We start from the raw sequence: 25,945 nt of genomic DNA, 5'->3' as shown, positions 1-25,945 counted from the left end.
ATAAAGCAGTCAGTGATCCAACCAGTAGACATAATTATTTAGGGAATGATTAACCTTTTTTTCTCCACCCATTTCTTTTAAGTATAACAGTTGATATACAAGATATATTTGCTAAAGTGCAGCTGTGCACCAAAATGTTAACAGTGACCGCGATTGGGTGGTGGGATTTTTAAAAAATTGTTTGAATATTCTGATTCAGGATATATATAGGAAAAAACTTTCCAGTTTTTAAAATTGCTAAGTACATAAAGGAAATGAGAGACATCAATGCTTTGGTACAACTTGGAACCCGCCAGGGCTGCCATGACAAATCCCAGTTTATTCAGTGCTGTCAGCGGGACTCTCCTTGTCAAGGGTCCCTGTGTGAGACCCTGCATCGCAGGCCGGCCAGTGGGCGAGAGCGAGCCAGGCCAGCTCTCGCCTGCCTGGGAATATATGGCTCCCTGCAATCACAACCAGCCGCCCGGCCGCCGGGGAGCTGCGGGGGAGAGTGGGAAACGCAGGGGGCACGTGGGCTAAGGTGTAGGGGGTGCGCGTCATTCCTGCCGTAGTGACCATTGCCCCTTTGTTTTCCAGTTACTGCAATGAGTGTATGCTGGACCCAGACTGTGGTTTCTGCTACAAGATGAACAGCTCCACTGTCCTGGACTCCTCCTGTGTCCCAGTTGATAAAGCGTCGACAGACGAGGCCGCCTGGGGCAGGTAAGTCTGCAGTGGTCACCGCAGGAACGGGTGGTCAGATGTCAAAATGAGGCTTAGTGCTGATTTTAGAAACTGACCGCGCCAGAGGCGCTCTTTCAACTTGATCTTTATGGCAGTGACTGTACTTACTGGTTCTTTTAAACGGGTATTTATAGTGATGTTACTTTGCAGCACATACTGAAGAAAGTGGTACAGAGCATTGCAGCTGTGTGCCTTGCAAACCCAGAGTAGAAAACTAGAAGGCCTAGACGTCAAGAAATCCGAGTTCCAGAAGCACCGCTGCCCTGATAAGCTACCAGACTTTGAGTCTTTAGCTGGAGCAGGTGTTTCCAAACAGTCCCAAAACTGTTTCTCATGTGCGTATTGTTAACTACAGCTGTAATCCCCAAACTTAGTTTGGGGAGGTCTCAAGGTATCAACATTTAGTGAAAGTCAGGAAATCGTCAAGTCAAATGAATTAATATCACTTTAAATTCTTTCATAAAACTTTTTTTCCCTAGAGTGCTTTCCTGAAGTTAACTGAAATTAAGCCAATAGGAAAAAGTTAGTAACTGCTGGAGTCTGCAAGGCTGTAAGCCTTCCTCGTTTTGGTAGACTACATTGCTTTGTAGTAGACACATACATGAAACATTTGTGTAGAACAACTGTTCCCCGTATTTGTGAACTAATATGCATATGCATGGCCACAAAATGTTTGAATGTTATTTGGCATTGGCTTTAACCTCTTTTGTGTTTTAAATTCTCATAAAAAAATAACATGCTTTCATCCTGTCTGCCTCATAATACTGATAAAGGCAATGAAATCTGTAATAAAGTACTTGTATCGCCTAGGAGCTATAAAATAAAATGTATCATTGTGCTAGTGTCATTAATCATTTTATTAGGGAATTACTCCAAAGAAGTTCAAGTAAATTATATGGTAGCTGAATAAAATTCAAACCCCATTTTAAGTATACTAATTACAAAGAAATATGTAAAAGAAATGCAATTATTATTTAAAATGAAGCCTTGAAAGAGCTTCTTTTAAAAACACCCACTGTGTAATTTTCATGAGACAAGCTTCATTGGTGAGTTAACTGATGAAACGATATTTGTGGTTGCAATAGTTTACAGCTTTAAACCCTTAGGATTTTTTTTTCCAATAGGAAGGAAACCTGAATGTTTCTAGTCTAGAATTACGAACATCTTAGAAAATCTGTTTGACAATAATAGATGCATGTAGTGTCCTCTGTTTCACAGTATTAAATCATAAACTTATTAGGAATATCAGCTAGTGGTATGAGGCACTAAAATTAGATGTTTCTCTTACCCTCAGTAGACCAACTAGAGGTCAAGAGACCTAGACCAGGAGCTGTGTTCTTACTTTTTGTAAAAAACAAATTGTTCAGTTTTTTTAGTAGAAACATATGTTATTTCCTTTACCTCAAAAATATTAACTTAATGACTTATTCTTAGGTTTCATTTATATTTTTGTACCATATTCAATTACAATTATTCCTTAACTGTGCGTATTTTTGGAGAAAATTAAGGTGCAAATAATACCTAAGTATGAAAAATATGAAGAACTAAAAAATGCAAAGAATTTATGGTCATAAAATGATCTTAGAATAGTCTCAAACTCTTCACCTAAAAAACAGAAAAAACCCACCCAGGTTTTCTCACTCTCCTCTATTCTGAGCAACACCAACCCCGCTTCCTTCCCAGCTTGGCCACTGCCATTGGCTGGCTCTGTCTTGCTAAAAACAAAGCAAAGAAGAAAATATTCACTATGGGTGATACCTGGAACAGCTGTTCCATTTGTAGGTAAAAGGGCACTTCATTTATTTTTGTTGGTTGGTAGGTAGGTTTTATACAGTTACCTGGAAAGCACTCTCAAGGCAAATTCTACCATGACCTTTGATTCACATCTCAAATATACATATTTATAAATATTGGCCAAGTACTGAGACAGTTCATATCCATATATCCTGGTTTCTAACTGTAGTTGTGTTTCCTGGAAGACACTAGGTGGAAGGTGACACCATTCATAAGGTGGTGGGATGGTAATCTAGATGAACTTTAAAGAGAAAAAACAACACTTGAAAGTCAGTCAAGGAATTGGCTGTGGCTCAGTCAGTTGGGTTCCCGTCCGTCCTGGGTTCGCGTCCCGGGGCCTCCTTGTGAAGGCAGGCTTGCCTGCACACTGCGGAGTGCCACCAGCCGGCGAGCGCTGTGGCCGCCCTGCCCCCAGCGCTACGGAGAGCCAGCTCAGCAAGGTGACACAACGGAAAGGGGGACAAGTAAAAACCACAGAAGGGTGCACAGTGAATGGACACAGAGAGCAGGCAACAAGCAAGCTGCAAGCAGGAAAAAAATAAGAATAAAAATATAAATCCAGACACACAGAAGAACGCATAGCAAATGGACACAGAGCAGAGCAGACAGGAGCAAGCCGTGGAGGGGAGGAATTTTTTAAAAAGGCCATCAGCATGCTTTTCTGTATCTATGTTGTTAAGCTTCAAAAAAACGTTTCCTAAAACATCATTTAGACTTCTTGAAAACAGGGTAGACTGAAATGGTGCAGGTAAACCACCTCCCATCCCTCAGCCCCGGAACCTCCCACTGAACTGGAGAGAAATCTCCAGTGGTCACCAGTGAGAATGAGAGCGAGGAGCCCGTGTGGACGCCGAATGGCCAGAGTCCCATCAGAGGAGAGCAAGGGCTGAAGTGTGAGAGGCTGGGTGTGGGCGCTGAGGGAGGCAGGGCTGCAGGTGTGTCCTCTGGCGCCGTGAAGGGCAGCCCAGCCTCTGACGCAGGGACAGGGAAGTCCGGGTGAGGATGCAGAAGCTGCCGAATTCTCCACTGACCGCCGGGACCTGGGCTCGGAAAAGCGTCACAGTGAGCAAACAAACCAGGCGCCTTCACTGTGTGATGTGCTTCGTGACGTGGGAACCATAAGCTGAGAAACAAGGACCTTAAAAAAAGTGGGTCCAATTGGTGACATCTACGCAGCTATAGAAACAGCAGAAGCAAGCCAGAACGCAAAACTCCCGTGAAGAGCAACTCCTGATGAATGCGAGGGGACAAAAATTACAAGCTATACCCGTTAATGAAGGGGGAAAGCAACCAGGGATTACAAATGGAAGAATGAACACCTGAAATGCCTTGGATTACAAAAATATATACATATGAAAGAAACTTTAAAATAATATCTTTAAAAGAAATGAAAGGAATAGTGTAATTGGAAAAAAATTGAATTTTTTCAGTTATGCTAAAAGCTGTACATATATTATTTCTGCAACATTTACATGTATGTGTGTATATATATGACATATTACTTTTGTAAATTTTGCAAAGGAAAAAGTTAAAAATTGGAAAACTAAATTCTAGATAAATAATATGGAACATGATATGAGAAAGTTTAGAAAAAAGTCCAAAAGTCCTGTTTTGGTTAGTTTTCAGAAAGTAAATGTTAATTAGTTTTGTAATTTGTTAAATATATACGTTAAAAATGTGAGTGAGGGCCTTTAAAGCCATGATCCTAGTAGAGGGTGAACAAAAGCAAACTAGTAAAGGCAGAAAAAGGGGGAAATTACAGGAAAAATCATGGTTAAGAGAAGTCATGAAAAATAGCAGCAAAATTAAATATAAATATGTTATTACATGTATTAAAGACAGAGATCCTCATGCTGGATATTTTTTAATGTAGTTGTATTCTGTTAATAAGATAAAAAAAAAAAAGAAAGGTTGGAAATAAAGGAGTAGAAAAATTAGATCAGGCAAGCACTAATCATGTAAAAGCAGCAAGCAATACTATTAGGTAAAATTGAATACAAGGCAGAAAGCATTTATAAGGTATAGATTTAATGATAAAATTGATAATCCATCAAGAAAAGTATAGAATTTTATAGGTCTGTATGTATATCAAAATCCTAAAACTCTTATCAGAAAAAAATTGACAGAGTTATAAGCAGAAATGTATAAATCTGTACCTCTCTCAGAAAATGCTAGTCAAGAAAACAAAAAAATAATAGTCATTACAGAATGCAGACAACTTATTAACAAGCTTGGTAAGAGATGATTCTTCTCAAGTGCACATAGAATGATTATAAAAATGTGCCACATGCATAAATACAACAAAATACAATAAATTTATGTATTCTCATAGTTCTAAGTAAATTAATCAATGTCATACAGACCATGTTTTCTGACCAAAATGCAATTAAACTACAAAGCAATAGAAGGATATCTATCACTACTTGTAGTTTAGTTTTGAAACTGAAAAATAATAATTCAAATTAATTATTGATTTAAAGAAGAAGTAATGGAAATCAAGACATAAAAATTAGTAGATAAAGGATATACTCAATAAGTCAGAACACAGAGTAAGTCTGTGGAGTAAGCAGAGGATGGAAATTAAAAAGATAAAAGAAATAACGTAAAGCAAAGAAATACTAGAAAAGATAAAAATCAAAAGCTCTTTCTTAGAGAACACTAGTAAAATAGAGAAACCTCTGACAATGCTAGTCAACAAAAGAGAGAGGCACAGATAATGTTTGAAATGAAAAAATGACGTATTACAAAGCTATTATAGTAAAGATTTTTAAAAATCGTAAGAATATACTATGGATAATATTCTGTAATGCATTTGGAAACAGATGCAATTGACAATTTTCTTGGAAAAAATATAACTTTCTATAACCAACTCTTTTTTTGGTGGGGGGAGTTTTTGGAGTTCGATAACTTTCAGTTTTAACTTTATTTTTTTAAAAAAGTTTTTAGATTACAGAAAAAGCACATCGAAACTAGGGAACTCCCATTTCCTCCCTCCCCTCCCTCTCTCACATTTTCCCGTTAACAACATCTTACATTAGTGTGATACGTTCATTACAGTTGATGAACACGTACTGAAGCATTGCTGGTAACCATGGCCTATAGTTCATATTATGGTTTACACTTTGCACCGTACAATTTTATAGCATTAGAGAAAATGTGCAGTGGCCTCTGTCCATCATTGCAGCATCATGCAGAACAAGTCCAGTGCCCTTACAATCCACTCTTCTTACTACCCCTGAACAGGTGGTGATGCTTCGAGGTCCTGGCTGAGTGTCTGGAACTCCAGCAGCTATTAAGCCCACTTCTGTAAGACAGCAGCAATTGGGCAGTGAAAGACCTACACACAGCTTCAAATCTGGGGTCTTATCATTTACCTTGCTGAGTGACACTGGCAAGCCTGGGCCTGTCTGAGCCTATTTCCTTGTCTGTGAAATGGGAGCATAGAATTGCTCTATTGAGCTATCAGGGTGTTAGGAAGATTAACTCTGAAAGTATCTGAAGACACTTGTTTAAAAATGCAATGCCCTTTACTAATGTAAAGTAGTAATATCCTGCACTAATTTTTCTTTTTTTTCTGAGTTATGTCAGTAGTAATACACTTTCTAGATTAGAAAATGCATTAGAAGATACTCTATTTATCTGTGCCTATTAATCCACCTCCCTACCTCCTGGCTTTCCATACACACACAGCCCTAAATAATCTGTTCTGGAACTTCAAAAGCTCCTGACTGTTTAAAATTGTTGCTGAAGAAGACTGTCTTAAGGTACTCATTCAGCGTTTGTTTCCTAGAATACAGAATTTTCACTCTGTAATTAGAAACACTGAAATAGCTCGATAGACTCCTTATTTGGCAATTCATTGTTCTAACCGGCTCTTAGCGTTTGGTGTGTCGTAGTCATTCAGCGGAGATATTTTTCTCAGAGCTGCACTCTGACACAGCTCTCAGCCAGTCTTCCCAGCATCTAACCACTCCCCCAGGCAGATTTCTAATTAGCCTGAACCCCTTGCTATCACCGTAATCTCGAATATGATTTCCTGCTTTTGTGCCTTTTCCTCATGCTTTGAGGTTACCCTCCTCCTCAGTCTTCTTGCTTGCTGCCTGAATTCTAACCATCCTCTTTGCCCAGATCAGAATGTCACTTTTTCCTTATGGTCTCTCTGCTTTGCCCCCAAAACCATGATTGTTGTAGCCTCTCCAGTCCTCTGGCTATGTTACTTCTCTTCTAGATAATCTCCTCTTTTGGATGTATCTTCTTTTCTAGATGTATATAATCTAGATGTAGAAACCCTTCTCTTCTAGAGCAGTTCCAAGTTTTACCCTCCACCGTCTTTAATCATTTAGTGCCACTTTGTTTATTATTTTTTCAAATCCAGAATCTTAGACTCCCTTGGATTTAGTGACTGATGATATTACAGATTCTGGTATTATTTGTGTTGCAGTCAGAAAATTATTATGTTACAAATCAGAAAATTAAAGCATTTCTAAATAATTGCTGCTCATCTCCATATTAATTTACCCAGTTTCTTTACTGAATTTAATTATAATAAGCACATTTCAACAGTTTCATCCAAGTAGCAATATTTATAATATATTTAACCTTCATTTTAGGCTAAAATCTTACATTTCTGGTCAGCCCCTGTTTCTCTTTTTTCTTAATTTTTTTTTGTCGGTACTGGGGTCGGGAATTGAACCCAGAACCTTGTATGTGGGAAGCCAGTGCTCAAATCACTGAGCCACATCAACTCCCCTCTTTTCATTTTAAAGTTCTTCTCATACTGCATTTGAGAAGTAGTCTGGGGTTATTTCCTTGCTGAAGACTTGAAGACTTTTCACATAAGGACGAGGCTTGAATTGGATGTGCTAGTGAATATAAAGTAACAGTGACAGGCAGTGACACGTTCTGGTTGATCAAATCCTGGTGCAATTAAGCAAGAAAGGATGTGCGACAGCTGAGATGAAGTCTGGGAACTTGAAATTTGTCAAAAAGAGGGCAGAGGAAACAATGGAACAAGAAGGAAAGTAGGCAGCTAGACCTGATCATGGAAATGGAAGTTTTGAAAGGTTGTCGAAGAGCCTTATTTAGGGATTGTAATTTGGTTTTATAGGTACATTTTCAAAAGTGTGGAAATCATGGTGCTGGTTAAATTTTCAGTGATGTGGGGAAACGGACTTTGGCCCAGTGGTTAGGGCGTCCGTCTACCATATGGGAGGTCCGCGGTTCAAACCCCGGGCCTCCTTGACCCGTGTGGAGCTGGCCATGCACAGCGCTGATGCGCGCAAGGAGTGCCGTGCCACGCAAGGGTGTCCCCCGCGTGGGGGAGCCCCACGCGCAAGGAGTGCGCCCGTGAGGAGAGCCGCCCAGCGTGAAAAGAAAGAGCAGCCTGCCCAGGAATGGCGCCGCCCACACTTCCCGTGCCGCTGACGACAACAGAAGCGGACAAAGAAACAAGACGCAGCAAATAGACACCAAGAACAGACAACCAGGGGAGGGGGAGGAATTAAATAAATAAATAAATCTTTTTAAAAAAAAAATTAAAAAAAAAAATTTTTCAGTGATGTTAGGTAAATGGCTTTATGTCAGAATGGACGTGGAATCCTTATATGACATTATAGCACAGTGAGAAATTTAGTCTTTTTCCAGTTCCCTTTCAAGTATTCTGAAGATATTAAGAAAATTAATTTAGTAATAGCAAGATTTTAATACTTGGGCAGGAAATCCTAGAAAGTAATAACATGGTTATATTTCTGCTGTATTATTGTAATTGTTTACTCTTCTTGGCAAGTGTAGTTGACTCTATTATAGTTTGAAATATCTGCTGCCGTTTCCTAGGGAAGGATTATATTTCCCTTGCCCATTCAGGCTTGTCCACATGTCTTCCTCGGGCCAAGGAAACGAGAGTGGACGTGATTTGTGTGTAACTTCTGAGCTGAAGCTTTAAGAGCAAGGATTTGCCATGTCCTCTTTTTCCTCTGAAATAAAGCTAAAAATGTCCCACACAGAAGCTTTTCTACTTCGCTTTAGTTACAGAGCAAAGATGTGGAGTAGTACCATAACTGACTTGAGATAGATCTAGAGTGTGAGCAAGAAAGTAACCTCATTTTTTGTACATATCACTGGAATTTGGGGCTTTTTTGTTACATTAGCATGACTTAATCTCTTCTGATTGATAAAGCAAGATAAACTATCCCATGGAAATGGCACAAATGTTTTTTTAAGTTATAAAAGGAAGTTCATTAAAAAAAAAAACTTTTAAGTCAATAGTACAGGGGAAAGAAAGATATGGTTAAGTCATTTAGGTTTATAGAGAAATCATGCCGAAAATACAGAATTCCCATAGAACCCCCTCTCCTATTATTAACACCTTACATTAGTGTGGTTCCTTGTTACAATTAATGAAAGAATATTATTGTACTTTTACCTGTAGCCATAGTTTATATTAGGGTTCACTGGTCATGTTTTACAGTCCTATGTGGTTTTTTTCCTTTTAAATTGTTATCCTAGTAACATATATACAATGTAAAATTTCCCCTTTTAGCTGCATTCAAATATAAAGTTCAGTGCCTTTAATCACATTCACCATGCTGTGTTGCAATTACCACAATGTCAGAAAGTTTTTGCTAGATCACATTTGTGAACTAAAATCCAATTATTCACATCAGAGAGCTGCTAACTCTGTAAACATCATTTTATATCCAAGTCCATCCTACTCTCTTGGTTTCAATGCTAGCTTTATAAAATAAATAAAATATTTTCATTACATACAATCTGGGTTTACAACTTGTACCATTTGTACCATAGCCTTTCCATGTTTTATCTTGCGGAATTTTCATAGACATTCGTGAAAAAGTACAAATCACAATTCCTCCAGTTTCAAAATAATGCCAAACTTAAATAATACAAAACCCTCTTCCCATGATTTTTAAGAGGGGTTCGTTATAACACTCTTCGCTGTATCTTCACATGTCCTCTATGAAGATAGACTTATTTCTTCTAAGAATCTTATTCTTAAAATACATAGTTCCAAAGATTAGCCAATTTTATTTTTGTTTTGGAGGCCCGTGTCCCTGGAACCTTCGAAAAATAAAATATATAAAAGTTTATTTTTTCTTTTTGTTTATTTTCATGTTACATGAAAGGTTGGAAATGGATATATTCTGTCATGTGTATAAACCCACGAATGTTAATATTCTTACGTTTATTGATAAATTTCTGTCACTGAGGATTTAAACTCTGTTCACATTATTATGGCATGTATAACTGGAAATATAAAGGGATTTTTCTCAAATCTCTTTATAACAAAATATGACATCATGGTACATGTCATTAAAAGATAGCTTAAAAGGCACAAACCTTACCCTAAAATTTTCTAATGGCGGACAAATAGATACCAATATTTATACACGCGTACTTTAAATTTTTTAAAGAAATGAATACTCCTTTTACAAATACATAAAGAAAAAAAAGTTTCACCAGCTGCACTGTGTAGGGTCAAGGACATTTTGGAGAAAGTGTACATGAAGGGATGTCACAAATCCGGAGTGAGCATGAGGAATCACTATCAGCCCTGGCCTTTAGGAACTTACACGAACAGACCGTCTAGGTAATAAAATATTCATGGCAAACTCTGCGACAGGGTATGTCAGATACAGGATATGGACTGTAAATACTTTAAAAACTATGTGTTCCCACCTTTAAAAATATTTTAAAATAGTGTTGAATTGCCCCATCACAGTGACTTTAACATTTGTTAGCACACCTGGAGAAAAATTCTCCAAACTATAGAAACAAATCATTTTGAATCATTAATGCATTTTATGAACTTTTGATTTTTGTGAAAATATATCCTAAATAGTTCTTTATTATTCTTGATGAAAATTTAATGGAAGACTTAAAAAATGAGATTGCTCATGTGATGCATGTAAATCCTTTTATTAAAGCACTGGCCATCAAAGTTTCTGAAGTTTCAAGGTTACGGAGACTCTGTTTTGCACGATTATTGTTTTCTGTGAGGTGCCACATGATTGAAAACTGTGAATGACAGAGGAAAATTTTATTTGGTTTAACATCAGGTTTGGGGGAAGACTTTAATTATGCAGATTTAGTATGACTTTTGAAGGATTTGACTTAGGAAGCAGTTCAGAACTCTGTCAGAAGCAAGGGATGAAGGAGTGGGTCAGGGTAGAGTTAAATCATATTGTATGAAAATAACAACTGCAGCTCTTTTCTGTGTCTGTGCTTTCAGCCTGTAGTTGTCTTCTGCCTATTTAATAATTCAAGAATTTTGACTTATAATCCTGGTTACAATTTAGGATAACAAAGCTGGTTATTTATTAAAATTGGGGGGAGATAGGTAAATATACTTGAAAATTAATTTCAAAGTTGATTACAAAGCAGAGAAATGTCCCTGCTATAGGGAGTTTCGCACAAGCTACTTTTGGTAACACCAAAGGTAAACAAAGAATGCTTTGCCCAGAACATATCCTTCTCCGTTAACTGAGATATTATTAAGTTCTTTATTGATTCATAATATATCCCAACTGATAATATCTTTGTAACAGTGCACATTTTGGGGAATAATTCTTGACTTATTTTTACAACTTTGCTCCTTTAAATAGAAACTTAAGAAGATATATACAGTTATTTTAGAGACAGTTAAACCAGGAAAACTTGTATTCTTCTTCCTTTCTTTTTATTTTAATCACAGATGTCAAATTCACTCTTACCTGGTACTTCTTCAAGGAGTGTTGTTAAAGTACCTAACACATATGATGAGCAGGTGGTTGGTCTTGGTCTTGCTGCCATACCATTCAGTTTTGGGTTGGAAACAGGTAATCCTGCTGCTCAAGTAACGTTCAGTACTGCCGGTTCTATTCTGTCTGCCCCGAACCAGGAGGGAGCGGGCTCTGGGACCACATAGCCTGTTGGTCGTGCGTCCCCAGGAGGGGCGATCCCATACCTGGGGGTGTCAGGTTGGTCAGAGCAGCAGCCCCAGGAGCTGTGCGGCAGAGCAGGGATGCAGCAGGTAAATTAGGAAGCAGGGGTAGAGAATAAAAAGAGCCGGTAGATGTTATCCTATGCATTCAAATTGGAAGGACAAAACTGAGAAGAACCTGGAGAAATAGCAGAGCAACAGAGCAGAGCAAGTCTAGGGAAGTTCAAGGAATGTGCCTCTTGGAATTCAGGTTAGAAAACCTTCTTGAGAACATAGCCTTCTCTGTGCTGCATTTTCGGATTGGCAGGTCTCTTTCTGCTGGGCAGGGGACTTGCCTTTGAAGCTGCAGGACTGACGAAATCCCCAGAGGATTGACAGCTTTAGCTTCTCATACAGATTGAGTACTTGACATCTATATCCATTAGGTATTTATTTATTTACATATCTAAAATAGGTTTTAAAAACACATAAAAAGTTGAAGATGAAATAGCATGTATAGCATGAAATTTTATTATTTACTAAGTACAAATAACTTTTTTATGAATATAGATGAAGGGTGCTGTATCATTAAACCCCTCAGCACTCTCAGTTGTTTTTCTCAACTGGCTTCCATCAATGTTTCATATCCTATAACGCAGCAGTTTTATTTCAGTCATGCCATTGCTTTCTGCACCTAAGTGGAGGTTCTGATTCAGTGTGAGTTATTGAGAACCTAAATCTGTGTAGAAGATAACAAACTGGAAGTTGGCATCCTATATCAAAAGAGAAATAGAACTGACAGCCTATGGGTTTACCTGCTACTTGCAGCCACCCTGTTGTTACCGGATTCTATCTAGGTTCTTGGCTATGCTGCAGAAATGAATTTCAAGAGCACCCCCGGTGAGTTAGGCCAGTAATGTATTCAGGTAGGGAGGGAAGAGAAATGGGAGAAAATAACAGAAAATAACAGAGCAGGGGTCCCAGGTAGAGAGGAAGGGGGTGAAAAGGGATAATGAGGGCTGATTTACAGGCTACAATTCCCCATTATAGATTACAAATCCCCACGTTTACTTGTGTGGCCACTTGGCAGAGGAAAAATGGTGAGAGCAGCACAGAGGGCAGGGACGGGTCCAGAGGCAGGAGAGCAGGGCGGGAGCTCAGGCTGGGCCTGCTTTTAAACTGTTAAATATCCCACCCCTTTGCTAATGGGGGGGAGGGGCTCCAGCTGTTGGCTGTTTTGATTGGTCACCCCCCATCAATCCCCTAGTGAGGGCCCAATGATAAAGTGCCTAGGGAGCATCCGGCTTTTCCTTGCTCCCAGGAGGACGTCTTTGTTCCAGGTGGCAGAATCCTGGGGTGGAGGTCTTCCCGCAGCCATCTTGGGGTTACTGATGTCCACGGGGACTCTGCCAGGTTCCAGATCCAGCTATTAATTCCTTATCTTACTAGCCTGCTTCTCTATGACCTGATTGATGGCTCCCCCAACCCACTCCCAAAGTACACACACGCCACCCCCAAAACGAGAGCAGCAGCAGTAGGTCGGGAGGCTGCCTCTCTAAAGAGACTTTCTAGTCTGTGGAGAACTGGTTCTGAGTACTTCCCAGTGAGATCATCAAAGAGGCTTAGGACGTTGTGTTTTCCCTGTACCTTTCATTCCTCTTTTATCTTCTACCTCAAAAGTATCAAGACACTCACCAACTCTATATTCTTTTATTCTTTTTTTCTCAAGGCATTTGAGGCTCTAAGCTTTCTGAAACTGACAGTGGCCCAGCCCACACTGGAAGGATATTATTACTTGTTCAGGATAAAAGGGAAAGGCTCATGTGTACCTAGTATATTGGGTATTAAAAACGAGTACAAAGTGTCTGACTCTCTATGCATTCTTTATTCGAAGTCTTTTCAAACTCTCCAAAATGGTAATGTTTAGAATTCTTCTGAATTAAGTAGAGCAGTGCTTTTTATCGACTTATCCCCAGGGTTTAAAGAGAATGAGTCAAATGACTGGAGACTCTGGCAGCATAGCCCCAAACCCGTAAAAGGCAGTTTGGCTGGTTGGCTTTTTTCTTCCAATATTTTATCTTTCAAATTCATGTGAATTTTCCTTTATATTCCTCCAAAATATAACTGCATTCAATTTCATATCTTTTAAATTATTCATCCATTGATTTTTTAGAGACACCCCAGCCCACCAACTCTCATCTCTTCCTTTACCCCATCAGAGAGAAAAGGAAAACATGTGATTTTATTCTTCAGAATATCAGTACATGTGCTCATGTGTGAAGCAGGGCAATCAAGCAGAGACTCAGCCCAGAAACAAATCCCCAAGTCACAACTATAATGGAGTAAGCGAATTCTAATGGAACTCTTTCAGATCTCAGTTCGGTATCAGTCCTAGGACACATTTTATGCTTCTTATATTTAAAGGTTCAGTTAGGATGTTGCAAAATGTTTTTGGTTCAACAGAACCTAATTGAATAGGTCTTGAGCATCTAATTGAATTTCTTAAACTAAAGTGTGCCCAGAAGAGAAGGGAAAATATTTCAGAAATCTGTGGCTCCATAGTATCACTGACTTACTTTGAAACACTAACATTCTTTTCCTTTCCCAGGTTTGGGGCTGTATTTTTTGAACACTGGCATTCTTTTACAGAGTGTTTGACTGTGATATAACTTAAGTGAAATAGCAGTTAATTATTTTTCCCCAACTGGAAATGTAAGGAATTAGTTCATTGTAGTGAACACATATTAAGATTCTTTTCACTTTTTCCTCCAAAATGCCCTATTCTTTCCCTCATGTACTTAAGTAGAACTGCTCTTTGGTACTTTGAGTATAACTTATAATCATTTTCCTAGGTTGCATTATAGTTTGTATACTTGTTTGCCTCTGATTACCCTCAAACTGGAAACTTCTTAGGAGTGGGGAGGAGGAGTCTACAAATGCTGATTCAAAAAAGAGAGAGAGATCGGGTAGGAACTTTCAATGCAGACCTACTGACTGGCCCTCTCGCTGCCCCCACCCCCTACCCAGTCCCGTGCAGCTTGGTGTTTTCCAGAGGCAGGTGCCTCCTGCTGGGGGCACAGATTACAGAGGACCGCACAGTAGTGAGTTACGACTCCACCTTCAGCCAGGCATGGGGGCCCAAGTCCAGGAGACATGGGCAGAATGCTAGCCTCAGAGGAGAGCTGCCCACAAAAGGTCTCAAGTGCAAAGGATGTTAATGTCTACATTTGAGAATCCCGGTGAACCTGAAAAAGGATAAGCTCAACAGCAACCTTGCCCATACACATTTACGCAAACTATTGAACACCACAAACAAGGGAGAGTTCTGAAAGCCGCAAAGGAAAAGCAATGGGTTGTGTACAAGAGAGTCCCAAGAAGATTGAGTGCCATTTTCTTAACCAGAAACCATGGAGGCAAGAAGGCAGTAAAATGAAATACCTAAAAGTGCTGAAAGAAAACACTTGCCAACCAAGAAATTTATACCCAACAAGACTGTCTTTCAAAAATGAGGGAGAGATGAAGACATGCCCAGATATAAACAAAAGCTAAGGAACTTCACCACTCTTCCTACCCTACAAGCAATGCTAAAGGGAATTCTTCAGACTGAAGAATTTTAATATTTATTAAAATGATAAAATATTTATTATTTTATAAATATTTTAGATGTTTTAAATGTAAAATATTTATTTTTATTTATTTCTCTCCCCTTCCCTCCCCCCACCCCCATTTTCTGCTCTCTGTGTCCATTCTCTGTGTGTTCTTCTGTGTCCGCTTATATTCTTGTCGGCAGCACCAGGAATCTGTGTCTCTTTGTTGCGTCATCTTGCTGCATCAGCTCTCTGTGTGTGTGGCATCACTCCTGGGAAGGCTGTGCTTTTTTCTTCACATGAGGTGGCTCCTCTTGCAGGGTGCACTCCTTGCACATGGGGCTCCCCTACACGGGGGACACCCCTGCATGGCACGACACTCCTTGCGCGCATCAGCACTGCACGTGGGCCAGCTCATCACACAGGTCAGGAGGCCTGAACCCTGGACCTCCCATATGGTAGGCAGACTCTCTATCAGTTGAGCCAAATCTGCTTTCCAATACATGACTTTTAGTAAATGATTGAACTTTTAGAGTGAAGATACATAAGGAAGTTGAAGACCTGAATGATACTATAAACCAACTAGACCTAACAGGTAAATATAGAAAACAGTGCCCCCAACAGAATCAGAATGCACATTCTTCTCTAGTACACATGGATTATTCTCCAGAATTATCCATACATTAGGTCACACTAGTCTGTTAATTTAAAAATACTAAAATTTTATATTTATAGTGTATCTTCTCTAACCACAATGGAATGAAACTAGAAATCAGTAACAGGGAGAATAAGAAAATGCTCTAATATGTGGAAATTAAATAGCGTACTTGTATTAGTCAGCCAAAGTGGTGCTGATGCAAAGTACCAGAACTCTGTTGTCTTTTATAAAGGATTTTTATTTGGGGTAGAAGCTTATAGTTACCAGGGCATGAAGAGTCCAACTTGAGATACTGTAAGAGGTACTTTCTCACCCAAAGTCTTTTGCCATGTGTTGACACAAGATGGAGGGCACCATCTGGGAGGGCTCCGCCTTCCTCCTTCCACTTAAGGCTCCGTGGTCCCAGCTTCTTCTGATCTCAGCTGTAGGCTGGCACAAGGGTCATCACTCTCCCCGGGGCTCATTCTTTTCCAGGCTCATCTGCTCTGTTCTCTCCACAATGTCAGCTGTAGATATCAGGCTCCTCTCTCTTCCTGGGGCCATGTGTATGGAGCACTCTCTCTTCCTGTGTATCTGCTTCTGTGTTCTCTTTCTCAGTGTATTCACTTCCCTGCCTTTGAGCATCTGTTTATATAGCCCACAAGGTGGGTGGGGGACGGACGGACCTCAAACCAAGTTGCCCTAATTACGTGGTCAAATAAAAGCCCTAATCTTGATTTAATAAGGTAAAAGTGAAATCTCTGAGTCTCATCCAATCTAATATACCCAGAAAGAAAATTATAGAATGATGTATGGCTAACCAGAACCATTTTTGGAGGTCATATACTCTAGGTTCTCAAATCTGCAAACTTCTATTAAATAGAATCCTCTTTATCTTAAATACATAGCTCTTTTGTCATCATATTTATCTCATCTGAACCCCTTATTGACATTTCCTTAATTTTGCCAATTTTGCTTCTACAGTGTAGAATTTCCTCCTCAGGAGTAGTTAAGTAATGAAAATTCAAAAGCAGAAAGTGAAATGTAAAATGCAAACAATTTTACTTTCCCAGTTGGCAAGAGGAAGACAGTGACAGTTTACAAATACAATCCAATATCTATTTTTGGAATTCATAAACAATACCAAACTGCATGGTACTCTTAAGCAATTAATGCATCAAAGAATTCACAGGGAAATTAGACAATATCTGGAGGAAAATGGAAACAAAAACACTACATACTAAAACCTTAAGGGGTGCATGAAAGGCAGTGCTGAAATGATGATTTAATAGAACTAATGCCCAACTTAAGATCTAAAATCAGAGACCTAACCTCACACCTGGAGGAACTAGAAGAAGAAGAGCAAACTAAACCCGAAGGAAGGCCGTAACAAAGATTAGAGCAGAGATTAATGGAATAGAAAATAATAAAAAAGCAATAGAGAATCAACAAAATCAAAAGTTGTTTCTTCAAAAAGATCAATAAAATCAATAAACCTTTAGTTAGACTGACAAAGAAAAAAAGAGAGAGGATAACTAAACTTAGAAATGGGAGGGGGGGCATTACTACCTACCCTGCAGAAATAAGAAGGATTATGGGAGCCAGATGTGGCTCAACTGATAGAACATCCATCTACCACATGGAAGGTCCATGGTTCAAACCCAGGGCCTCCTGACCTGTGTGGTGAGCTGGCCCATGCCAAGTGCTGCCATGCACAAGGAGTGCCATGCTATGCAGGGGTGTCCCCCATATAGGGGAGCCCCACATGCAAGGAGAGCACCCTGCAAGGAGAGCCCACGCGAAAAAAACACAGCCTGCCCAGGAGTGACGCTGCACACACAGAGAGCTGATGCAGCAAGATGATGCAACAAAAAAAAAAAGAGACACAGATTCCCAGTGGCACCGAGACTGCATGCGGACGGAGAAGAACACACAGTGAAAGGACACAAGAGAGCAGACAACGGGGGGGTGAGGGTGGGGGGGCGGAGGGGGGACAGGAGGAAGGGGAGAGAAATAAATAAATCTTTGAAAAAAAAAAGATTAGTGGAACAGATGTAGCTCAGTGGTTGAGTGTCTGCTTTCCACATACAAGGTCCCAGGTTTGATCCCTGGTACTTCCTAAAAACAAAACAAACATGAAAAAACCAACTCTCAGTGGGGAATGGATATAGCTCAGCAGTGAGCTCCTGCTTCCCATGCACAAGTTCCTGGGTTCAATCCCCAGTACCTCCTAAATAAATAAATAGGATTATAAGAGGATAATATGAACAACTGCACATCAACGAATTTGAAATCCTAGATGAAATAAATTCCTAGAAAATAAACACTACCTATACTGACTCAAGAAGAAACAGAGAATCTCAACAAACCAATAATAAGTAAATAGATTGGATTAGTCATCAAAGAACTAATAAAAAGTTTCAACAAAGTGGCAGGATTCAAGATGAACAAGCAAAAATCATTGTTTTTATATACTAGTAATGAACAATTTGAGAAGAAATCAAGAAAAAATTTCCATTTATGGTAGCAACAAAAAGGATCAGATATCTAAGAATTAATTTAACCAAGGATATAAAAGACCTGTGCACAGAAAACTATAAAACAATGCTCAGAGAAATCAAAGTATACCTAAACAAATGGAAGCACATTCCATGTTCATGGATTGACAGACTAAATAGCATTAAGATGTCAATTCTACCCAAACCAACCTATAGATTTTATGCAATCCAATCAAAATTCCACACATTTACTTTACAGAAATAGGAAAGTAATTACCAAATTTATTTGGAAGGGAAAGGAGCCCCAAATAGCTAAAAACATTCTCTGAAAGATCAGCAAAGTTGGTATTGGCATAAAGATAGACACATTCATCAGTAGAATCAAATTCAAAGTTCAGAAAGAGATGCTCACCTCTGTGGTCAGCTGATGTTTGACAAGACTACCAAGTCTACCAGGACAGATCAGTCCCTTCAACAAATGGTGGGAAAACTGCATATTCATATACAAAAGAATGGGAAAGGACCACTGTCTCACTCTCCATATAAGAATCAACTCAAAATGGATCAAAGTCTAAATATTCACAGGTAAATATTACCCAACGCTCCAAGAAGAATTAATACCAGTACTTTTGAGACTCTTCCCAAAAATTGAAGAGGAGAGATCTCTTAACTTGTTTTATGAGACCAGTTTCACCCTAAATCCAAAGCCAGATAATGATACCATAAGAAAAGAAAATTAAAGACCAATATCTCTCATGAATATAAATTCAAATATCTTCAACAAAATCATAGCAAACCAAATCCAACACCCCTTTAAAAGAATTATTTAACATGATCAAGTGGGATTTACCCCAAGTATGCAAGAGTGGCTCAACATAAGAAAATCAATTAATGCAATACACCATGTTAACAAAACAAAGAGAAAAACTGCCTGATCCATCTCCATTGACACAGAAAAGGCATTTGACAAAATCCAGCATTCCTTCCTAATGAAAACACTTAGAAAAGTAGAAATAGAAGGAAAGTTCCTTCTTATAATAAAAGGAACATATGAAAAACCCACAGCTAACATCATACTTAATGATAAAAGACTGAAAGCTTTCCCTCTAAGATCAAGAATAAGACAAGGATACCCACTATCACCAGTGTTACTCAACACTCTTCTGAAAGTTATTTCTAGAGCAAATAGACGAGAAGGAAATAAAAGACATCTAAATTGGAAAGGAAGAAGTAAAACTTCCCATATTTGCAGATAACATGGTCCTATATACAGAAACTCCTGAAAAAATCCACAACAAAGCTACTAGAGCTAATAAACAAATGAACAAAGTAGCAGGGTAAAAGATGGATGTGCAAAAACCCAATAAGTGAATCCGAAGAGGAATTTAAGAAAAAAATTCCATTAATAATCTCAACTAAAATAATCAAATATCAAGGAATAAATTTAAGGATAATGAAGAACTTGTACACTGCAAAGCAAGGTTAAAAAAAAATCAAAGAAGGCCTAAAGGAATGGAAAGAAATTCCATGTTCATGGGTCAGAGGACTAAATATTGTTCCTATGCTGAAAGCAATTTACAGATTCAGTACAATCCCAATCAAAATTCTAACAGCCACCTTTGCAGGAATGGAGAAACCAGTCATCAAATTTATATGGAAGGGTAAGGGGCTTCATATAACCAAAGCCACCTTGGAAAAGAAGAACAAAATTAAGGGATTCACACTTTTTTAATTTTAAATTTTGTTACAAATCTACTATAATCAAAAGAGTGTGCCTTATTGGCACAAGGACTGACATATACACCAATGGAATCAAATTGAGAGTTTAGACCTAAGCCCTTACATCCATGGCCAGCTGATTATTGAAAAGCATGCTAAATCCATTTGGTGGGAAAAGAATTGTCTCTTCAATAAATGGTGCCAGGAAACCTGGGTATCCATGTGCAAAGGAATCCTTGTGGACCTCTATCACACCATATATAAAATTTAATTTATAATGTGTCAAATACCTATATAAGAACAAAAACTTATAAAACTCCTAGAAGAAAACATAGAGAAGCATCTTCAGAACCTTGTGTTAAGCAATGCTTAGACTCAGCAAAAGCATGAGCAACAAAAGTAAAAAGTAAATAAATTTTACCTCATCAAAATTAAAACTTTTTTGCCTTAAAGGAGACTTCATCATGAAAGTAAAAAAACAACTACAGAATGGGAGAAAATATTTGGAAACCACATATCCAATAAGGATTTTATTTCCGGAATATATAAAGAAATCCTACAGTCCATAACAGACGAAAAACCCCATTAAGAAATGGGCAAAAGACTTGAATAGACATTTTTCTAAAGAAGATATACAAATAGCCAAAAGCACATGAAAAGATGCTCAACATCATTAGCCATTAGAGAAATGCAAATCAAAACCACAGAAAGATACAATGTCACACCTACTATATAATGTCTACTATTTAAGAAATAGAAAATAGCAAGAGTAGGTGAGGTTGTGGAGAAATAGTAATGCATGCTTATTGTTGGTGGGAATGTATAATAGTGCAGTTGACATGGCACGTAAAAAGATGTTCCATATAGTTAGTCATCAGAGAAGTACAAATTAAAATCTCAAAGACATACCACAGCATACCTGCTAGAGTGGCTAAAGTGAAAAAGATTGACAATTCTAATTGCTGGTGAGGATCTGCCATTTCATGCTGGTAGGAATTTAAATAGGTCCAAGCACTTTGGAAGTTTCTTAAAACATTATTCATACATTTTCCATACAATCCAGCAATTCTACAACTCCATGTTTACACAAATGGAGTAAAACATGCAACCACACAAAAATTTGTACGTTATTGCTCACAGCACTTTTATTCATAGTAAACAAAACTGGAAGCTACCCAAATGTTATTGTAAACAAATTATGATACACCCATACAATGAAATACCACTTAGTCATAAAAAGAATGAAATACTGATATGCCTAATAATGTGGTTGAATTCCAAAAACAATAGGCTAGGCAAAAGAAGCCTGACATAAAATAATATATACTGTATAATTCTCTTTATATGAAACTCTAGAAAAACAAAACTAATTTCCAGTGACCAGGAGCAGATCAGTGATTGGCCAGGGCTGGGCATGAATGGATGCTTTGGTAAGATGGAGCTATGCAATGTCTTATCTGTAGAGGTGGTGACAAGGGTCTGTCTATAACATTTACCCAAATTCATTGAACCGTAAACTTAATATGGGTGTAATTTTATGAATATTATATACCAATAAAGTTGATTGAAATGCTGGATTACTTGGCTTCTAAGAATTTCCTAGGACATACAGTATCATATTTTTCCAGCTTTTCTCGAAAGACAGAATAATTATTTCTTTTAACAAGCAGAATTTGGTTCAGCCCTTAACCACAGGCAAGATTCTTCCCTTCCTGTGATGAAAAGCCAAATTCTGAAAGGCTTTATAAATTTACTTTTGAAAAAAAAGTCTAGCAAAGCTGATTTTTAATATAGTTTTCTAGCTGCCCTTTACACTTTTAATTTTGAGAAAATTGTAGATTCACATGCAGTTTTATGAAATAGTACAAAGAAACCCCACGTACTCTTTACCCAGTTTCTCTAAATGACATCTTACAGAATGCTTCTAGTAGTATCATATCACAACCAGGACACTCACGTTGACACAACCTCCAATCTTGTTCAGATTTCTCCTTTCACTTGTCTTGTGTGTTTGTTTGTATGTGTTCTTTGCAATTTTGTCACCTGTGTATCTACCACCACAGTCAAGATGCAGAGTTCCATCACCACGGGGATAGATCTGCCCTCACTTCCCTCTCTCCTCCTTAACCAATGTCCTTAACCAGTGACAACCAGCAAGGGTCACTATTTCAATAATTCTGTCACTTCAAGAATGTTCTATGAACATTGTGTGTAACCTTTGAGGATTGGCTTTTTTCACTCAGCATCGTTCTCTGGAGGTAGATCCAGTTGTTGCTTGTTTCAGTAGTTGGTTCCTTTTTGTTGCTGACATTCCATGACATGGATATTTTAAGATTTATTTTATTTTATTTTTAATTCCCCCCCCCCTCCCCTGGTTGTCTGTTCTTGGTGTCTATTTGCTGCGTCTTGTTTCTTTGTCCGCTTCTGTTGTCGTCAGCGACACGGGAAGTGTGGGCGGTGCCATTTCTGGGCAGGCTGCTCTTTCTTTTCACGCTGGGCGGCTCTCCTTCAGCACTGCGCATGGCCAGCTCCACAAGGGTCAAGGAGGCCCGGGGTTTGAACCGCGGACCTCCCATATGGTAGACGGATGCCCTAACCACTGGGCCAAAGTCCGTTTCCCCACAAATTATTTTTAAACACTTGATCTCATTATCACTTTAGTTATAACAATTAAATTGTTATAAAGAGTAAAATGTAAACACTTTGGAGAATTCTCATGTGTTAAGGTACTAAGTTTTTGCCTTCAGTCTTAAATTACTTCAAGCTCTTTTTCCTGAGTCTGCTTAACTGGAAGGAAGCTTGCTTGAAGGAATTAGGTCTTTTTAAGGACAGTGAAGTTCCCTTATGTAGCACTTAGGTCTACCTTAGATCGGATGTTACCAGCAACTCCGAAGACGCCTTTTGATGATAGCTTGCAATTTGCAGGTAAGGATGGATACAAGCAGAAGCCCATGTGGCTTCCAGTTGGAGCCCAGAGGAAGTGGATCCTGCCGCATGTGGGTGGAAGGCGGCCCCGTTTACAGGACAGGGCGATGTTTTCTTCCATTAGTGGGAAATGCACCTCATCAGGCACCTGGTGTCAGTTGGGCATTCTTCTTTAAAATACCCTATAATTTTGGTGGCAAGCGTTTTGATTCTGCGGTATCCTTCATTCCCTCTTCAAGGGTCTGATCTTTTAGCTCCGGGGGTTCCAGACAAAATCAGAGGAGCTCACTCTGAAATATAACCTTGTCAGCCGCTTGTTCCTTCATTCTTTAGTTCATGAAATCAAGTTCTGGAAGCCCTCATGAAACCATACTATACGCTCATACACAAATTGGTTTTATCATTTTAAATAATCTGTTTTCCTCTAGCCAAGAGTTTGTCACTGAGTTTTTCTAGACAGCAATCAATATCAGAAAGAAGCCTGTAAAAATTGCAGGCGAAAGCTGTTACTGCTAAGGAAAGTGTTTAATGAATAAACCAGCTGTTAATTGTCTCTGGCTATTGGGTCCAATTACCTGTGAAACTTGACAAATCCAGCTTTCTGCTCCCTGTGCTTCCAAAATATCCCCTCAGCTATCTTTCCTTTTTCTATGCAGTAAACAAAAATGGAGAAAAGGCCCTGTCCAAGACCTTGACCCTGGATTTCCCGCTCAGATCTGGCTTCTCTGGAGCCTGAATGACTGAGGAGCACCCCTCCCTCTGACCCCTTCACTGTCCTTTTCAGGACCAAGGCATTGTGCTGAATGGGTGGGTGAGTTGTTTTCTAAGAGAGCACTCAGCAGGGTTGATAGCTTTTTTGTTCTCCTTAGTGGTTTAGCCTGTTTTTAATGCAGTAGATCCATTGCTAAATCGGCTCACCCTGGCAGCCTATGAAGTAAGGCCCTTGAAGAGAAAAACAAATCAGAGGCCTTGAGAGCCTGAGAACAAGAGCAGCCCCCGGCCGAAGCTGCCCCGAAACACACAGCATTCAGTCTGTGGGCCTCCTTCATTCCAGCCGCAGAACCCCGCTCCTTCACCCACCTCCACTGCTCGCACCCTCATCACGCCCACTGCCATATGTCATGTCCTAACTGGTCTCCCGGCTCAGCCTGGCCCCCACCCACTCCCACCACCGTCCTCTGCAGAGCAGCCGGGACCCTTCACAAATGCAAGTCAGGTTGCCCCACTCCTCCCTTCAGCCCTGCAGCGGCTTCCCGCACACCGAGCGTGAAACCTGCACTCCCCAGAGGCCCACGTGCCGGCCGGCGTGCCTCTCCCCTGCTCTCCATCCCTCTCCTCCGCGCGCACTTGCCCTGACCACAGATGGCCCTTGCTGGCGTGAAGATGCCGAGGAGGCTTCAGCTCTGGGCCTTTTGCACGTGCCTGGGAAGCTCTTATTCTTTGCTGGAAAGGCACTTCAGCACAGAGCAGATCCCTGAGCCCCCGATGAACAAACTGCTGAAGCCGGGGAGTGTGGGATTCCTGCAGGTACTCGGGTATGTTGCATGAAAGAATTTAAGAATACGCCAGTTGAGTTAGGCCAGTGAAAAGAATTTATTGGGAAATGGGGGAAAAGAACAGAGTTTGCCGAGAAATGGGAGAGAATGACAGAAAATGCACACCGAGATTTGGTGCGGGCTCCTCCAGGCAGAGAGCAGGCTTTGGCTTGTGAGTGGTCACCTTTCAAACTATTCATTATTCCTCCCTTTGCTAGTGCTAAGGGGAGGGGGCCAGCTGTTACTGGTTACCCCACCAATGGTGGGGACCAGTGGTGAGGCCTTTTTGGAATATCCGGAGCCTCCCCTCAGCCTCCTGAAAGAGTTCCAACTGGGACCTCTAGGTCAAGGTCAAGGTCTTGGCAGACAACGAGACACGACCATGTTGTCCGTCGTCCTCCACATTGTCTGTCGGGCCAGCTGCTTCCCCCTTTCACTGTACTAACCTACCTCACCACCCTCCCGTAGACGCCCTGTACTACTCACACTGCTTTTTCTCCTTAGTATTCATAATACTAACTCTAATTTAGAATGCAGATATAAACATATGTTTCTCTTTTTACCTGCTTATTGTTGGAGTACCACCTAGAATACAGGTTCAATCAGTATAGAGACTTTTTCTCTTTAGTGCTGTGACCCAGAAGACTAGAACAGTGCCTAGAGCCAAGGAGTCAGGCAGTAAATATTTGCTGAATAAGTGAGTTAAGCAGTCTGTATTCCCTTTGCTTTATACCACATGAACAAAAGCAGCAGAATAAGCTAAGAGGAATCAGAGGGAATCCCAAAGCTTTTTAATAAGTGTAGCAGACTGGTATTATTTATGAATTCCAAAAAAAAACATAGATTATGTTCCTCTGGCATGATAACCCTCTGTATTAGATTCAGCTGAGACATCTGCATAAATTATGTTAAGATTAGGAGCTTTGAGCCATTCACGTCATTCAAGTGTGACTCTGCGTTGAGTCTCAGCCCCCTTGGGCTGATAAACAGACTTACACAGAAGTACAGAAGCAGATTCCTGGGAAGAAAGAGTGCTTCATAGACATGGATTGGGGAAGAGAGATGAGCCTGATAGTCTACCGCTGACCTTGAGGAGAGACCAGAGCAGCTGAGCCCAGAAAGAAACAAGCCCTGGGAACAGTGACTACCCTTAAGGCAGCCTACAGCTGAGAGTGGAAGAATCTGGGAGCCTTAAGGAGGAGGAAGCCTGAATCCTCAGACATTGCCCGCCATCTTGAGTCAACACGTGGCAACAGATTTTGGGTAGGAAAGTACCTCTTAAGGCACCTTGAGTTGGATTCTTTATGGCCTGGTAACTGTAAGCTTCTACCCCAAAAAATACCCTTTATAAAAGCCAGCTGAGTTCTGGTACTTTGCATCAGCACTTCTTTTGGCTGACTGATATAATAAGCATTAACACAACAAGTTTGGCAAATAGATTGGTTTTGACATGTAAATTATTATTATTATTGATCTAGCAGTTTCCGAGGAGGAATATTAAAAATCTACCATAAGGATTAGTAGGTAGAGAAGTTGTCAGTTTCTCTTTGAAAATTGCAGTTTTGTTTTGTATAGATTGAAAAATATAAGCAGATGTTTACCAGATTAAAACT

General features: G+C 39.6%; 1 protein-coding gene across 1 annotated transcript in view; it reads left to right on the top strand.

The window, feature by feature from the left end:
* SLC2A13 (solute carrier family 2 member 13) overlaps positions 1-25,945 on the top strand; it is a 374,114-nt gene that overhangs the window by 300,560 nt on the left and 47,609 nt on the right. The window contains exon 7 of the mRNA XM_058307802.1: positions 577-702. Within this exon, the coding sequence (XP_058163785.1) occupies positions 577-702 (126 nt within the window). The remainder of the gene's footprint in view (positions 1-576; positions 703-25,945) is intronic.

This window comes from Dasypus novemcinctus, chromosome 12 (genome assembly GCF_030445035.2).
Source record: "Dasypus novemcinctus isolate mDasNov1 chromosome 12, mDasNov1.1.hap2, whole genome shotgun sequence".
Taxonomy (NCBI): Eukaryota; Metazoa; Chordata; class Mammalia; order Cingulata; family Dasypodidae; genus Dasypus; species Dasypus novemcinctus.
This window is presented reverse-complemented; position numbering and strand designations above follow the sequence as displayed.